Here is an 18777-nt window from a genome sequence, read left to right as displayed (position 1 = left end):
TACATAGACCAGCAATAACCTACTTTGATGACATTTTATTTTGTTACTCCTCCCTTGAATCTTTAATTCTAAAAATTTACTTTAGCTTTTACTTAAAAGGACCTAATTTAATGCTAAATTGGCAAAAGTAGAAATTTCCGACACTATCAGTTTTAAAAAAGGAAATTTTGTACTTGCAGTTCGACCTCTTTTATTGTCTTAGGTTCAACATAGGACCAAAATTTCGACTTGAGGGCGTTGGAAAAAATAAAGTAAAATATAGATCTTGGCGCGATATTTCAATAGCATGTACCGAGAGTCGCGAGTTATCGAGAAAAACGTCCAAGTCACACGAAAACTATTATTATCGAGTCGAGGATCTTCTTAGAGCGCCTGATGGAGATACAAATCTATAACAATTGTTCACAAAAGAAAGAAGAGACATAACGACAAAGCGACTTCGCGTAATCGTCAATCATCGATCGACGGCAGAAAACAAAGGAAAAAAAACCCTGGTCCGTCTTGCACAAGCATTTACTCGCTTGAGTGCGCTCGGGACATCGTCGCGAACATTGCGATGCTTTATGTAACCCCTGGAAAGTCGTTTTTAAACGCTACGCTTATTTTTCGAAAAACGCGCCCAACAAAAAAAAAGAGGGAGAAAGAAGGACGCGTACGTATATTGAAGAAATTAATTATAATCCGAGGATTCAATGGAGGCTGCAATTATTATATTATCATTGACGCGAGAACGATAGATGGCGACTGGAAAAAAGAATGGATAGCAAGTGAAATTGTTCTTAAGCCCGTTCTTAAACTGTCCCGTTTTTCTATAAACGTCAACTATAGACCGACCGCCGGTGAGTCGTAATACATTTCTTCTGTGTTTCGTTTTTAACTATTATTTCATTTCAATAGTGAAAGTTGCGAGATTCTTCTTAAACGTTTGGCAAAATGATTTGACCAACATTTTTCGAGGTAACTTTGCAAAAAGGTTTATAAGTTTACGGTAACCCGAGGAAAGTTTCGTTGCGTCAAAATGGCGATTAGCCGCAAATCACGATAGACAGTGAACTAGTGCTATCTCGCAGCATAATGCTACATCAGTTGCTTTTCGCGGCAGCTTTAAATCGTACAAGTGCCGCCACCTTCAGTCGCTTAACGCAATGATAATCGCCGCTCTAAGTCGTTTTACCGACAAGTGTTTCGTACGTCGGGCTTCCTTACTGAAACGCTTAATTGCCGACGGTGGCAAGTAAACGGTAACTATGATTATTGTGCAATTGCAGTGTAAACAAATGAGATGCAATGATCTCTTTCAAAAATCAATCACGATCCATCTTTCTAAAAACCATTAGACATACCAATAAGTGTCAATCTTGTGCAGTTAAATAAATAAAAAATGCAAATCTATTGCACGTCTACTGAAAATTTACGTATTCAAGCAAAATCTGCCAGTATCCCTTAAACAATAATTTTCGTGGAAATTAAACGAAACAATAGACGTGGGTAACTTGTGCACGATCTGCCGAGAGGGCCGAGGGAGAATCGACCTCGGATTGATAAACGATGGACTCGATAAATCCGAAATTTACCGCCGACGGTCTCGCTGTACGCGCAGCGGTACTTTTTTCAGGGATACAATTTATTGTATCGCTCCAATCTGCCTGTCGGCCCGATGAAAGCAAGCCAGCGAGCGAGGGGCATTGAAACGCGCTCGGCGTGTTGATCCATGCGTCGCTGCCAGGCCACGGGCCAAGTAACAGTAAACTTCGTATCGTGCCCCCCGTTATTACGTGCCGTCTCTCGCTTCTGCTGGTTTCTACGCTCGCTATCGAAACGTCGTTTGCCCCCCTCCTGCCGCATCTTGTGACTAATACCTCGTATCTTTAACGTTCGCGTCACTCGACGAGCCGAATGTGGAAGAAAACGTTCGGAAGAAGACATTACCGATCCCTTTGACTCGGGTCCTTATAATGTTTTAAGGGGATCCTAAAGCCGTCTGTTTTATCGACATTCTTTGTTAGAAGCAATCTGTTAATTGGCTTTACAGAAATGCAAAACTCTTTTACAGAATTTAAGTACGCAGCCAAGTCTAGACTATGCCGGTCGACTTTATATAAATAAAAGAAATTGAAAAAAGTTAAAAATTTTACTAATTTTTGGTACACTTGATCCTAAAGCCGCTGGCGAACTCGATCAGTGTCGATAATATAGGAGACGGAATTAAAAACGTTAATTATCGAAATATTAGAAAATAGTAATTAGAAAAATTTTATCAAAAAAAAGGATCAACGGGAAGATTATATTTCGTTTAAAAATAGTGACGGTAAGGTAAGAGAGAGAACGTTTAACAGAAAAATACGATTCTCATCGTGAAGAAAAATCTAACGAGGCGAGGAAAGAAAAGGGATATAAGAGCAATTCAGCGGACCATGTGTAGCTGTGTACGATCTGTGCGAGCAGATTGAAAGTGCAGAAAAGTGACACGGGTTAAAACATAGTGAATTTGCTCCTGCAAATGTTTTAACTCGTGTCACTTTTCTCGTGCAGAGGCGACACGCTATGCCTTTAAGATACGTCGCGTTCTAAAGTTATTGCTCAACTCGATTAGCAAATAGCTGTAAACAGCGACGCTTTGATAACAATTTAATTGGTCACTGCAATCAGTTTCCCTTTCAACGTAAAGCCCATCGACTTTTCAGGTGCGACAGTGTACCATTGTAAACGACGAGGCTGCAATATAACGCAAACGCGTGTTTTAATAGCTCTGAGAACTGAGTCGGTGGCGACGACAAAGAACGCGATTTGCGGAGCGACTCGGCCCGTATCGAGCCGCGGGTATTGTTTTAAACGGCGTCGTCCATCACGAAGCCCGCAATAATAGCCGCGGACGAGGAGATTCATCACCGTGCAGACGGAAATAATGGTAGCGCGCGAGGGGGAGAGGGGGAGAGAAGTTGGAAACAACGGGGAGGGAACGCCGTAAAAGGGACACGGGACGGCGTTCCCTGTGTTCGGCTTCGCGTTCCTCCCCCCTGCTCCGTCGCCCCTCATTGTCTTACATTTCGCGGCACGCTTGCTTTTCGCGTCGAAAGATCCATAAAATGTGTCACGATCCAAAAATATCTCTTGTTTAGGCGCGGTGACAAACTCGCGGAGATCCCCCGGAATAACTCTTCTCCCATCCCACCTCTCGCTCGCTTTGTCATTCTCCGCTCGTCGAAAGACGAAGGGAAAAAAGGGATTTTTTTCCCCCCCGTGAATTGAAAAGTAGAGCCATCGCCTCGGTGGGAATTACGCCACGATGAAATAATAATGAACCATTAACGCCGTTATTAAAATGTAGAAATATTAACGCAGCTAATTATTACCAATGTTAAATATTAATAACAGTAATTGGCTCGTATACTGATGTTAACGCAGGAGCATTACGCTCTGTAACTTCGCTGCCATTAATTATTCTGTTACAACTTTTTACGTTATCAGTATTGTCTACACGGAGAGAATTTTCTCTTAAAATTTATCCTGAAAATCACGCGATCGTGGGACAACGTGGCACTGTGAAGAATTTTACGAGAGTATTTTACATTTTATTAGTAAAATTATGGTAAGTTTAAAAAAAAAACTCTCATCAAGTTCTTCAAAATGCCACGTTGTCCCACGCTCACATAATTTTCAGGGTAAATTTTCAAAGAAAATTCCGTGTAGAATAACCATCAGTTTTTTATATCACTTAGAGAGCTTTTAATATCATTGCCGGCCGTTATTGGCGCAAAGTCGCTACGTCGAATTTGAAGAAATCGTATGAAAGCGCGTCTAATAATTGAAAAAGAATTCTCAAGCGCAACGCAGGTTTCGTCGTGTTCAAAGTGTTGAACAGCGAGCGAAATATCAGCACATCCGCGGCATGCAGGCCACAAAGAGCTTCCTGTTGGCAGTTTCTCGCTGATGCATCCACATCTTTGTCCGTCGCGATTACGGCGCGGCGGCCGCATTTTCGACGTCCCGAGAATTACGATATAAATATACACGGTGCACCGCGTTGCATTTTGACGGCGCGCTTTATGACGGCAGGGGGAGGGGGAATGGCTAACCCGGATATATGCATATTTCAGGTGGACGGAAGAAAGCACGGTGTAAAGATACGAGGTGAAGCAATCTAGTGGACGCGCAGTGTCAACCAATCAGAATTGGCCCAAACTACCGAATTGACCAATCAGAAATTTGCCCCAACCTTCAAACTGCAAATCATCGCGGTTGAATGCAGGAAGAACCAATGAGCAATTTGCCCCAAAAATTGGTTACATGCGCAATGTTTCATGTACCTTTACACGATGGTCCAAGGTGAAGCAATCTGGTGGATGCGCAGTGTCAACCAACCAGAAATGGCCCAAACTACCGAATTGACCAATCAAAAATTTGCCCCAACCTTCAAACTGAAAATTGTTGCGGTTGAAATGCAGGAAGAACCAATTTGCCCCAAAAAATTGGTTACATGCGCAATGTTTCACCTTGTATCTTTACACCATGGAACAAAGGGTACCGAGATGCACCGGCGGGCGTTACGGCCTTTTCGGCGTGCGACGACCTCGGGAAGTTCCCGTTACGAGCCCGGTGCACCGGCGTGTCACCCGCACGCGAGGTGACGACGATAATGTTGCGACTCGCGCGGGCTCGCATCTCATAGTCAACAAACGCGATCGTTCCCACGTTATGCGCAATTCGTTGGCAGCGCGCATACAAAGAGTTATCTAACAGCGAGCGAGAGAGAGAGAAACGAGATTTTAACGGGCTGCTGCGTCTCCCTCCCTCCCTCTCTCTCTCTCACACACACACTCTATCGGATTCGCCACCGCCGTTCGCCACCTGTTGCAGAAATTCGCCGGTTGATTTACGACAATCCGATTAGCGCGATATCAGGAGGGGGGGAGGTGAAGATACCATTTTCTCTTTTTCTCAGCACGCGGCAGTGGCGAAACCGGTAGGATGTAACATTGTACGAATGGTACATTCCTCTCGTGCAAGATCCCGTGTACTCACCTTCGCCTGCTGGCTCTCCTCCGCGCAGCTCCTCTCCCCATGTCTCTCGAACACGGCGAAGCGGTTCTAAAAATGGAGAACGACCCGATTAATTCGCTGCGACGCTACGCGACACGCCGAGGCGAGACGTTCGCCGCCCGCCCGGGACGAGTGGGTCGCGAGCGAATCTTCCGGCGAGATAACGTTCAATCTCGTTCGCGGATTTAAATACGCGTATCTTTAACCGGGAGATAGGACCCCGAGTGCGAGCATGTGACGTAAGGAAGGAAAGTCGATGACAGGCTGTCACCTCGACGCGGCGGCGAGATCGCGGTCTTTTTCTTTTCTTCTCTCGAGCGGTCGACGGAGAAAGTTTACATTAAACGCGGAGTAACGAGAGGAAACACGGAGACGCACTCCTCCGTCTCCCCTTCTTCCTCTTACCCCGATTCTAGTCCTCAAGGTTGACACGATTGAGGACACGAGCAGGACCTTATTGAGCATCTTTCGCACGGATTTCGGCCGCGCCGCATCGTTGCTCATTTTCGCAGAGATCGGCGCACTAGTCGCACTTGCACACCGTCGCGGAGCGATCTCGGCAGATCGCCGTTATGTCATCTCACGAAGAGGAAAGGATTCGAGGGACGATCGCGGAGACGAGAGACGCGCGAGAGCGGCATGAAAGGAAAAAAAGAATCGAGGCTGCCGCCGATCGGTCGGCACCGTCTTAGCTGCGCTATCGGCGAGCGATACCGGACGGCCGCGACGCGGATCGAAACTGCGGCCCGACGCCGCGCGCTCGCGCCGATACGCCGGGAGTAAAAAGTAACCGCTCGTCGTCGCGCTTTATCTCACCTCGGTGGTTTCCTGCTGATACCGCTCGCCGGCAGCCTGAAACGCAAAAGCGAAACGTGACGTCACTTATGTATGCGCGCCGCGTGTATGTAACGTATTAGGAAAAAATGGGTGAAACGCGCGGTAATTAGCCGCGGCGGAGAGGAGCTATCACTCCGTCTGGCTTTCTGTCTTTATTAAGAGCGGCCCAGCTTTCCTTCGGCCGCACGCGCGCGGATCCCTCGCGCGTCCTCGAGAAACACCGCAGAAAAAAAAAACAAGAACGCGAAAAAGTTCGCTTTACCCGACTCGACTCGCGAAACTTTACGACGCGAAATTTAATTACGACGAGCGGGACACGCGACCGTAATTGGGCGGCCGCGCGGATCACGTTGCGCAATCGTCGTCGCGATAATTTACGAGACGATCAATTCCGTAATTTAGTGAGCAATAAATATTTTTATAATCACCTGCGGAGAATCCATTAAATGCAAACGCGGGGAAATATTTATTTTCTTTTTTTTTATTCGAGTGAAAGGTCTTTGCGAGTCGAATAATCGAACGAAAGTCGCGCGCGTTTCGGGAGACCGGCAGACCGAACATTATCTTTGCCCTTTCGAGATCCGGACCAATTAATTCGTTCGCCAAATACTTACATGCGCTATACTGGCCGTATCCGGCGAGGTCGCCGAGGCCAGCTGGTTCCTGTTCTCTATGACCGTTTTTATTTGCTCGAGTACCTGCGAACGAACGATAAAGCGACGGTCAATAATTATGCGCGCGGCGGCGCATATGCTGGACGTCATTTGCGGGGACTTTATCCGACGCAGAAATCTTATTTTTCCGAGAGGACGGTCCTCGCGCTTTCTTTCTCTCGTTAGTTATACGTTCGAAGGTATCCTCGCCGTATTGCAGAACGCGGATTTTATCTGTGCTAGTAATGTACGTCACGCGTGCAGTACGCGGCGTTTCGACGGCACGAAAAGGGGGGAAAAATTGTATATCCGACACAGAAAAATACGGCGATAAAAATTATTATATGCGGTTCGCGCGAAATGTTTATCGCGCAAGAGTGCCGGGCCGCGACTCGTAGCGCGTCGATTTACGGCCTTTAAAAGTATGTTAAAAGCTTCCGCGAATTACCCGAAGGGATATCCGGTGCCTTTGTGCGACGTGATGATGATTGTACTCCTTGTGCTCGATGATCTCGTTACTCTTCCTGGTCTGCCGCCGCTGGAACGACAAGAGACGGAGAAAAACGTAGCGTTACGCCAAGTGAAACCTCGAGTCCCCGCGGGTTTCGGGGTTTTCCACGTACGTGAAAACTATTCGCGACTTTCCTCAAGTATCAGGACGGAACGCGCTTCTCATTTTTCTCTCGAAAATAGAAAGGATGGAGAGGATCGTCCCACATTTCGCATGGCATTCCGACACGAATTATCAAAGAATTATCAATCGCGATAATTGCGCTCGGGAGACTCGGGCCGTGATTATCGCCGGTCTAATCGAAAGGCGCGATATAATTTGCCGGAATATAAATTCGCGAAAGCGGGAAGTGAATTCTGTCTTGCAAATATTACGTTACCACAAAATCGAATTAATATATATCGCCTATTATTAATGAAAGCATATAGATAAACTGTAATTACGCCTTTCGTTCTAATCGAAGCATGAAATATAATTCATTGGCATATATACTTCGATATACGGAGTGCGCTTTGTCATGTATTACTTGTACATTTTACCGAAGTGATATTTATCGCGCACCGTAATTAAATTAAACAATTCTTATCACAGTAATATATCACTACTAATGCACTTCCGAGTGCTAAAATTAATTATTATTAATAATACTTCAATCTCTTCGGGGATACTGGCACGTATATATTTAGCTTTTTAAATTCTAACATTGCCGAGGAAAGGAATGTTCGATTCAACGTATTCAATTACATTCATTATTTTCCCTTTCGTTAAATTGCAATGGGTCTTAAATTAAGTGCCGCGAATGAAATATGATTAGAAAAGTCACATCACTTTTTCTAGCCCCAAAAATTCGTCTGCCTTAAAACGTCGACAATTGCTAGTCTGGTTCGGCCTGAAAGGCCACTCTCGTGGATCTTGCAAACTAACGCGACGCGCGATTATTCAATGAGCGTACAGGTTTCGCGGGAAAGCGTACAGTTTCCAAGATGTAAATTTAACGGAATAACGGGACGGCGAAAAGTGAATTTGCGGCCAAGCACCCAGGATCGGCACTGGCCGCGACATAAAACGGGCGGAAGCGACGAAAAAGGCGGAGATAACCATCTACGGTCGCGCGAAAGGAAGAATAACGAAAGAGAGTAACGGTGTGCGGCGGGCGAAAGAAAAAGTAAGTCGCGCGTACACGTTCGAGGAAACAGGGAACGTCAAGCCGGCGGTCGCGCCGGTTAATTAGCGGCTTTGTTCGTTAATTAGGCCCGCGGCGCGTCGCCATTTTCATGCAATCCGCCGATAACGGCGGTCGACCCATCGCGAGTGGCACGCGAGTGCCGTGCGATTCATCGTCGCGAAAATTGGAAGACAAGTCACGAGCGGATCGCGGACACGTGTAATCGGCGTAGCTCGATTCGCGCGTGCTTAGAATACCTCGGGTCTCCCGATGACCGCGAGATGAGACGAGAGAGAGGTATCCCCGGCCGTGTTTGCGGCCGTTCACGCTTCACGCGGTGGCGAGCACGGCTCGCGAATCCTCGCGCACTCGTGTATATAATTCGCGGATATGTAAACGACTCGAGCAAACGTGGCACACGTACGCCTGTATACTTGCGTCACGATTAACGAGCTCTTACAGATAATTCGAGTGTCGCCGGGAGTTTCACCGGCCGGCGGAAAGGAAAACCTTACGAGCGTCCGCCGGGACGTTGCGCGAACGTTGCGTCAATCAAACGCGCGGAGAATAACCCGCCACTAAATAATAATCCCCTAGCGCTTAAATACTCAAGTCTTTCAAGGCCAGACGCAAAAATTTTCGGTAATTCCGAAAAAAGCCCCCTCTCTGTCTGGAAATCTTTTCATTTCTGAGGGGAAATAGTCTCAAAGCCAATCGACTTGCGGCTATTCTATAGAAGCTGCAAGTTGATTGGCTACAGGCCTTTACTGCGATTGTAGAGGCGACGAGTAAACTGTTAGCAAATTTACTTAGAAATTAAAAATAAAATAAATGTTTCTTTCTCTCCTTCTTTTAAAATTTCGTGCGAGTTCGGGAAATCTTATCGTCAATATTTCTTTCTAGACTTTCACGTGCCTCTATTCAAGCTTGGACTTAAATAATCTACCAGTCTCCTGCGTGACCAGTCCCCTGAGAAATACACTAAAAGCAGTTCGAACGTTTTACAGAACATCCGTGACATCTGAATACGAGAATAAATACTGACCTCGAGCGTCGCCAGGCTGGCCAGCGAGGAGAGAGGCCGTGTGTGAGGAACTTCTCCCGGGAAAACGCTATCGTGGGACACTGACAATTTGCCGGCGCCTCCTCGTAACTTGACGAAACTGTCCTCCACCCCGCCTCGTCGAAGGAATACGCTAAAAGGGCAGAGAGACAACGGAACGTTTAATAAAGTATGTTACAAGAGTTATTTCGAACTTCCCTGAGATGGCATTCCATTTACGTAAAAATTGAAACTTCGTGTTACATCGTTAAATCGACTTACTCAAGTTGAACAGAATCAAAACTTGTGTACGTACATGTCAAATATACGGGGTGGGTTATTTCAATGTCCCACCCCAAATATTTCATGTCCTACGACGCTTTTACAAAAAAATGTTTCCTAGAAAAGTTGATTGACCTCAAGGGAGACACAAGAGAGCGATATCAATTTGTTCGCAGATGGCGCCACTTTAGAGATTTCATCAAGCGGTCATTTTTCTAAATGGAAGTCGACTTTTTTTCTGAAAATGAAAGTTGTAGCTGACAATGAGACGTAAAAAAAATCTTATAATACGTGACTAAATATAACACGCAAGACTGCTGTCGCCTGCCTCTGTGATAAAATTTCTGTTCTATATTCGCTCGAAAAAGCAAACGTACACGTGCATAGCGCTCGGCGCAAACTTTATTCAATGCCGTTAATACTCGTAATTAAAGCGATGAGTTATTTGCCAGGAATGACACGTATCAATAGCGACAGATAATTATGCGGCCTCTCTGTGCTACGACGTGCTACGGCGGTATCGCTCGGACGAAAGCAAACCGCGTCGTCGTTATACGATACGACGCTACTACATATCGACCCATGTAAATCATACAGAGCACGCAAAACGCCCTCGAGTTTCGTGCTACTACGAGCTAAGTTACTACGAAGTACTACGAGGACAAAAATAAAAGCTGAGCGAGAAAACGAGGCCAAGGATCGTAAATTGATAACGAGCCGAACGCGCTCGCGGTTTGATTCGCGCGCCGAAAAGACTGTAAAAGTATTTTACGTCCGCTCCAAGAAGAAGGAGAACAGATCTCTCCCTTGTGGCTGCTAGGTAGCGATACTTTTGGAAGAAAATTATCAAAACTGAAAAAAGCAAGACGAAGCGAATTTGAAACGAATACACAGAGATTCGAGAAAGCACTTTTGTCAGAAGTAACAACAGTACTCGACAGTTATCTACACTTTAATTAGATAACTTAAGCTTGAGTTTTTGTGATAAATCTACTGAGATGTTAGATTCTTCAATTTGAACGAACCCGATGTGTCTTACGTTATGACTTTTCTACTTTTAAATTCTTCCGTAGTTAGACATCACGGGAGACGATTAATTATTATCAGTAACGGATATCTTTTTCGGTATGACTAGCGCTACTATCTACGTCTGCCGTTACGAGATTACTTTCGGAGATGATAATTAAGCGACTGCCATATAACTCAGTGATCTACTGGCGCCGAGATAAATTTCATGATATTTACCGCGACTCGCGTGTCTTGGAAGACGCGACGAAATTGCATCTTTTCGACGAACGGACGTGTCGTCCACTGAAAAGATTTAATTAACGGTAATTGTTGCGAATACTGACAGAGCGATGAATATACAATACTCTGATATCGCGTTTAATGTGCTAAGAAAGATCGGCATCAATATTCCGCGTGCACTTGAAGTTTATCTTACGAGGAAGCAATTTTGAAAAAATTAAAGATATATATATATATATATATCTTATGTAAACCTAAGCTATCACTGTGTCAATTACTGCAATCCATTTCAGATAGCAGTTTCTGAGCTTACGGACTGTTAACGTATAAATAAATAATTTCGCGCCGCGTTTAATTTTAAATTTTTCGCTAATTATTTGAAAGAAATAATTATTGACGAACACGAAATATATAGCGAGATAATTTTGCGTGGAATCGACCTAGACTGCACTGATTAGTTCGAGTACGCTATTCAAGAGGAGACTATTTCCGAGATTGATAGAGAAAAACGTTCCCTTACCTTTCCCGATCGCAGGAGTCGGTGAGGAGTTCGCTGGCGCTTCTGCTACGCGCTTCCTCGGGGCGTCCCGCAGGATGCCTCATCGTGATCTCCTCCCGCGGGAGGCGAGCCAATTCGGCATCCCGATCAGCAGAATTGGAGACGGAACGTGCATCGGCGGCACCGCGGCTCTTTCGCCGGAAGATCTTCCGGAGACCGCGCAGCGGATGGAAACGGCGCTTCTTTGGTTCTGCGAGCGGACGGGCATGCGAAAAGAGTTCGGTTAGATTCTCTTCAACAACACCAGCACATGTGCACGCGTTCAGTCCTGTGTTGATTGTAGTATTGTTGACAAAACGAACAATACTCACCACAACGTGTTGAATTCTTTTAACTCTTTTCGCTTTAATCGCTGTGTGAATTTAAATTAGAAATAAAATATAACTAAATTAAATCACGCCTGTTTCTAACTGTTACAAACTTATTCCGGAAGGGATTGATTTAATTCGATAATTAAAAAGTAGAAATCAATTACGAGCCAACCGACTGCGAACGATTGCAAAATAATTTCTAATATTCACTAATTTACATTCTGTACGTTTAGGAAAGAATGCAGCGATGCCAGACATCCCTGTGTCATCACATATTTGTGTCATCGTCACTGAAAATAACAATTTTGAGATCCTTGCGAGATGCAAAGTGATCGGACAATATTTACCGAGGAAATCTACGAGCGAGTCGAGAGAAGGCATCCTCTGCGGAGCCAAAGATTCGCGTATTCCGTCTGCACGGTATGCACCTGACTGATTTCACGGATAAATACGCAAAATACACGACGGCTGTGATAAGATTACAAGCTACTCGATAACTCCATATCGGCCCGATATATGAGGCGGGAGAGCGTCACCTTATAAGGTACGAGCCTAATGTCGTGCTGGTATTCGATCTCTCTCTCCAGTGGCCTTTACCCTTTTCTTGCCCCCTCCCTCTCTGACCTGTCTCCGTCTCCGTTACTCACCAGCACTTCAACTTATCGCTTGACGTGACGCATCTGTCGATGCTCCGCGAGGAAACCTCACGACGCCTCCGACGTTGATGCATAAAGACGAGATTTGAAACTTTTAACAAGTAGATGGGCAATCTCGGCGAGATGACGGCTCGGTAAACGAAAGCTTGAGACAGCCGTCGTACACATTCACGCCGCACTTCGCGGTGAATCGAAACGACAAAGAAATAATCGTGTGACAAAAGTATTAAAACTGATGAAACTACACCCTCAGAAAGGATTTCTGTTACCGAGACAGGAAATATTCTTCACGCATTTATATTTCTCACAATCTCATTTAGTATAAAAATAGGACGGTATGAAAGTAAAATCAATAATTCTTATTCGCCTGTATCGAATTAAAAAAAGATTGAATTACTATATTGAGACAAGAGTAACTTGTCGTTGTTCTTGCGTTTAGAATAAATTTTCCCTCCATCTTGCAACGCACGAAGTTGGCACCGCGATATTCGACAAAAGACGATTCTAGATTTTAGAATTTTTCATTTAAGATTCAAATATTACTTTCTCTATAATAAATATGATTGACGCTATATTGATCCCATTTTAGGATACATTAAAGCGTAATAGCATTGTATCCGGAAATTGTTTCCGTGGGTGTAAATAAGCGTAGCAAATATTGATGCGGAAGAGTAATGACGTGAATGAGAAGAGATCAAAGAACTTCTCGAATTTATCGATATAATTGTACTAGCTCTCAAGGTTCGAACAAAATTACGACAGCGATACGGACGACCTAAATAAAGTCTGGATGTTTTTTTATGTGCATTTCAAGAACGCGATCTTTTTGTAATAAATATACATAGCCTTCGAATAATTCTCGTGGCCGGACATTCGATTTTTATGTACTTGGCGACAATACGGAATCAATATTAAACAAAGTTTGTATAAGCGAAACGTATTGTAAAATTGTTTTTTTTTTGTATCTTGGTCTTATCTACGAAGGAGTTGATCTTGTAACCCTAAGGGGAAGCAATAAACTATATCTATATTAAACAATGTTTAGAGCCCATGCATACTGATTGTTGCATACCCAATTTCGACGCGGCCCGATGACGTTGCGCCTAAAGTCGAGCTACCATAATCCCGTCTCGATGCCGCGTGATGCTGCGCTTAAAGTCGATCTACCACGATGTCTAGCGTCCCGCGATCAAATACCAGCCCACGCGGCCTTAACGAGGCAAGGGGGCGAGGAATGTACGCTTGATCGGGAGTGATCTTTACTGTGTACTTGACACTCTCTGCGCGAGCGCACTTTACACGCTTCAGCGGCGGCTCCGGCGTCGTTGAAGCGCGAAAAATAATGCTACGCCCGAGCCGCTCGCTCGCGGCTGTCTATCGCACGTAACGAGAACATCTGTTTGTACGATATCGTGGAATAACGCACCGTCACCGCGCGGTTACGGAAATTCTCGAAATAAAAAGAACCGACGGCTCTTCGCGGGCAAGATTGAGATGTAAATTGCATCGCGAGAGTCAGTCGCGTTAATACAAATGCGTGACGCAACGAAATTGTGAAAAATAAAGCCGCGTAAAAAGAGAGCTGTGGAAAAATTATATTACATCTTTACTACGTCGCAGATCTTTTTTTTTATAAAATTACATCTCGGCCGCGATTAAAAGCGACCCTATGAAATATACCCGTCCTGGTTACTCGGGCTTTATTTCTCATTAATATGCGAGGATACTTTTCGTAACTACAGTTAAAATTAAAATTTAATGCAAGGGACGAGTGAGTTAATTTTTTTTTACGAGGAAAGTCAAAGTGTAAGTTCTCTCGAAAGTTAGCGCGTTAATTATTAAAGAATCTCGGCCGGGACAACGGCAAATGTCAACTGACCGAGAATCCGCCAAGTTTCCCCGCTAATTATGTACTCGACTAAAAAATTAACTCCCAAGTTAATTTACCCCCGCGCTCGCCGAGTTCTGCAATTTACCGGGGCCTAATCCAACGGCGGGAGTCGTTGTCCCGACCCGGAAACTCATCCGTAATGACACATAACGCGGCTACTCCGAACAATAGTCACGACGTACCGTAACGCAAGACGGGAGAAGAATCTAAGAAATCACAGCGCGCCGCCTACCGTAATCATAATTGTCGCTTTAATCCCCGTGCTCCTAATTAAACATACGCGTTTCTTACTACCGCTAACCGCGACCTCGATTCACCATCCTTGCCCGAGATGCGGAGGACGCCCTCGCATTTGTTCGGCCTTGCGGATTACAGACGATACCGTAACGCGACGCCAACTTGGGCGTGAACTTGGAGAACCGTTGAGTTATAATTAATGATTTACCACCGCCGGGCAAATCATTCTAAACTTTAAGCGATAGGAAGATAAATGCAAAAATTTTATCGATGGAGTCCACGAGCCCTTGCCTTTTTACCCTTTGACTCTTACACTTAACTTATTAAACAATTTATTTATTTAACTTATCTTATTCCTTCGACCGTTTTTTTTACTCATTTATTAATTTGTTCGTTTCTCTAACCACAAAAATAACTATCTAATTATTCACCTGTAACAATTTCAGATATTGATATTATGAATTTGCTGCCACAGACTCGTGAATCCATTCTGTTTCGGCACAAATTAAAACGTTCAGTCAACTTTAGGTATTTTCTGTCCATATACATACTAAAGAGTTCTTTTTCTACATTGCGGTTTGCGCACTTATAATGTTTCCAGAGGTTGTACTTGAAAAGGACCCGATAAAGAGGTCGAAACGTCGTGACTAAAATAGGGGTCATCATTTTTGCCAGTCTGGTAGATTTTTCAAAAAATTCCCCTTGGTTAATCGATTGTGTCTCTTTTCTTGATAGCGAGAAGCGATCTTCATTATTATTTTTATTTGCCCATAAAAATGACAGAATCGTAAAAAAACCGCGAACAACTGCCGAATTAGGGGAACGATCTCGTGATCGAATAGTCGCGAAGCGTCGTGTATTTTTATATAGAAGAGAACAGTATTCCGCGCAAACGTGTGCGTTGCTCGAGAAAACCCATATGTTTCATCATACACCTCGTTTATCCGCGGGTCGCCGTAATACGCGCCCCAGGAATTCGCGTGTCCTGAACGAACGCGATGTCGAGAATCCGATTTTCGGAGGAGGAAATGCAGTTTCCCCGGCGGCGTGTCTAGACGCCGTCGCCGCCAGCGTTGTATCTTCTACTACCTTCTAAAATTTGACAGAGAACAATTCCCCGGGAAATTCATTCTGTTTGAATAACGCAACACGACATTGCCTCGTAGTCTCGTAGCCTCATAGGGAATCGATCGAATACTACGCGTTAAGATCGATAATCACGTAATTGCCTCTAAAGCTAAAAGAAAAGTAAAACCGCACCTACACGGAAAAAAGAATGATGTTGCATCAACAGGATCAGTGTAATTATAAAATCGTTGAAACATCAGTATTAATAAATGAAAAACATCAAATTGTTGTCTGAATAATCTGGATATTTAGTTCAATGCTTAAAATTCTGCAGTCGAACCGCTGACTACCGAAAGTTTGGGCCTCACGCTCTCGTGTGCATCTCGCGAGGTCACACTGAAAAAAAAAATCTGGTAGATTCAACCAGTCGTCTGTTAGAAAATGGACGAATCAGAATTCCCTTTAGGATTTACCAGATTTGTAGTAAAGTCTACCAAACTTCTGGTTATGAAATATCTTTCATGGTAAATCCTAAAGGAATTCTGGTAAATCCTAAAGGGAATTCTGATTCGTCCATTTTCTAACAGACGTCTGGTTGAATCTAACAGATTTTTTTTTTCAGTGCACGAAACTGTCCAAGTGCGCTAACAATAAGAGTATGCTGACCTTTGGGCAGAGGGTCGACGCTGTGCTGGGTCGCCGGGAACTCGCCGAGGCCGAAAGTGCGATGCTGCTGATGATGGTGGTTTTGAGGGGGCGGCGAGGCCTCCCTCACGCAGCCCATCAGGCTGAGGGCACCGCCGACGCCTCCGCCACCGCCGCCGAGGGCGGCGCTCGTCGACATTGTTCCGCCGCTCTGAAACATCCCGAAGAACCAAGCTGCAACGTAGGACTCTCTGGCGCGCTGGTACCAGGAGAGAAACGAGCTCTCCGACCTTTTCCAGCTCTTCCAGCCGTCCATCTCTCGCCGTCCCGAATTCTCGGACGGTGTCTAGCGCGACGGGAAAACACCTCGGCTCCCGCACGCCCGCGCGTTTAATAAGCGCGAACGGAATTAAAAGCGAAGGTGTGGTCTTGGTGCGGCCGTGTCGCGCGGACGATTCGGGGAATATTGATTTCTATCAGCTGACCTTACTTTCGTCTCCCTCGGGACGACCTTGCGCAACTTAATTCGGCACAAATAATACGCCTCGATTGAAGGATCGTAATTGATCTCCGTGACAATTAAGTGAAAGGGAAACGATCGAGCGATTCTAGCGTTGACGAGAAAACTTCTTATGTAACTTATTCGATATTTCGAATCGCAGAGCAGTTAAATAATTGTTTACATGTAATTTTACAGGAGTTAATTATTCGTCATTACCATTTTAAGTGATTTGATTATACGGCGGTACAACCGACACTCGGTTAGCTGAGATTATTTTAAGCGTATTTTGTTATCGATGTGTAACAGTTCAAAATGTAATAAACGTTTTAATTGTACTGTCTCGTGTTACGTTACTCGATATATGCACCATTTGCCCGCGGATAATGTCCGTCGTCTCATCTCACCGAGAGGACACCATTACACGAGGGGACGCGCGAATATTCTTCACAGCGCGCGCAAGGAGATTAAGTTCCCGAGCGCGTCTCCTTCCCAAAGAGGATCCCGGGTGTAGGCACGCGGAAAAGATTCCACGCCGCGGAATGTCGCCTTCAACGAATCGCAAAGAAGGAAAAGAGGAGCGAGAGAAGAACGCGGAATGCGTTGAACGCGCGCCGCCGCCTCCGTCACTCTCTCGCGCCCGCACACTCCGCGACCGTACGGGATTGATACCCGATTCCCCGGGTCCCTCTTCGTGCGTCGACGGGCAGCCCGCTCTCCCGCTCCTCCGGGCAATGGGGGTCAGGAGAGACGGTCTCCATGGCAACTGCATCCGGCGAGGGGATACGCGGAGCGGCGGCGGACGGTGCATCGATTGCACCCTCTCGGCTGGCGTGCGCGCGACCCTGACCTTCGCACAGCTGACGAGGATGACGGCGTGAGCTGGGGCTCCGCTTCGCGCACTACCACCACCACGCCGGCAGAAACGTGGGGAAGCCCGCCACGTTCGAGAATTAGCGCTGCCGGTTCTTATTAAGCTGCCGTCGCCGTCAGCTACGCGGCGGTGGTGCGTTAAAGTGCGATGTCGTCAAAAATACGCGCGCGGACAGTTGCGGGAAAATCCATTACGCCGCCTACTCGTCATTCTTAACTTGGGGTAATTCAGAACGGGGGCCGGAGAGAGTGCCTAAAAATCTCTGCTAGGAGGACAGATTTGTCAAGCGGTAATCAGTGATTTTCTCGTTACGTCGGTGTAATTAATTGATACTGTTTTTTCACCCCAACGAATGATTTTACACAATTGCAGTTAGATTAACGTACGGAGTGCGTAAAAGGGTGTTAGTATTTCTCTTTAACGTACCGCTAATTTGTTGCATCAATCATAATCAAAGGCGCAATTATTTTCCGATTGCCGACTGGAACGATGAAGTAAATCATGACCGATCATTATTTTCGCTCCGTTTATTTCTGTTATTAATCATGATTATTAATTATTCAAGAATTGCATAAATCGCAGATTTTGCTACTTAATAACCGTCGATTTAATTACATTTCGCTCAATTCTGTCCGACAGTGCAAAAACTAAAATTTCTATTCGGAGTTTCGTTTACGCACACTGACAGAAAAAAAATGCCTGCAGTTACCACAATCTCGCTATAATTTATAGTCATTTTGGGAGCCAACCAAATTTTTATAATTCTTCCAACTACGTAAGTTATGTATTACAGTTCTCATAGACACAATATTGGTCCATGCAACTTACGATATGGTTGTCATAAACCAAAACGAGCTTTTAATTTGGTAAGGTGTACTAGAAATACTGCAATAACAACCACAAGTAAAATTTCGAATAACTATATGTAATAGTAATAATAGTATTTATGTTGGAAGTAATATTCCCCGCTTTTTATTATACGAGGGTGAGTCAAAAATTATCTGCACTTTTCGTTCTACAATTTATTTACACAAAAATAGGGGTTCAATGTGTACATCATTTTTCAACATAGTCTCCTCCCTTGGCAATGCACTTGGTCCAGCGGTCCACAAGCTTGCGTATTCCTTCCGAGAAGAAGGTTTTCGATTGGTTGCAAAGCCACTTTTGCACCGCTTCCTGCACGTCTACGTCTGTAGAAAATTAGCGACCTCGCAAAGCATCCTTGAGCGGCCCAAACAGATGAAAGTCGAAGGGAGCAA

The 18777-nt window shown here is 45.0% G+C and overlaps 1 protein-coding gene across 7 annotated transcripts in view; it reads right to left on the bottom strand.

Annotated features, from left to right (window-relative positions):
- The window catches only part of LOC105568749 (heat shock protein DDB_G0288861-like), a 75898-nt gene that overhangs the window by 22659 nt on the left and 34462 nt on the right, over window positions 1-18777 (bottom strand). For 2 of the 7 annotated variants that reach the window (XM_012024648.1, XM_012024644.1), the window contains 7 exons: window positions 16167-16356; window positions 11299-11527; window positions 9252-9402; window positions 6979-7068; window positions 6492-6575; window positions 5857-5892; window positions 5023-5088 (listed from right to left, as the gene is read on the bottom strand). In XM_012024648.1, coding sequence (XP_011880038.1) covers window positions 5023-5088; window positions 5857-5892; window positions 6492-6575; window positions 6979-7068; window positions 9252-9402; window positions 11299-11527; window positions 16167-16344 — 834 coding nt within the window. In that variant the 5' untranslated portion in view covers window positions 16345-16356. Of the gene's footprint in view, window positions 1-5022; window positions 5089-5856; window positions 5893-6491; window positions 6576-6978; window positions 7069-9251; window positions 9403-11298; window positions 11528-11995; window positions 12597-16166; window positions 17075-18777 lie in introns of those variants that run through there. The other 5 variants (XM_012024643.1, XM_012024651.1, XM_012024646.1 and 2 more) reach the window with 5 other exon arrangements.

This window comes from Vollenhovia emeryi, unplaced genomic scaffold (genome assembly GCF_000949405.1).
Source record: "Vollenhovia emeryi isolate VEMERY1.0 unplaced genomic scaffold, V.emery_V1.0 DF939127.1, whole genome shotgun sequence".
Classification (NCBI taxonomy): Eukaryota; Metazoa; Arthropoda; class Insecta; order Hymenoptera; family Formicidae; genus Vollenhovia; species Vollenhovia emeryi.
Note: the sequence above shows the minus strand (reverse complement) of the source record. Positions and strands in the feature narration are given on the sequence as shown.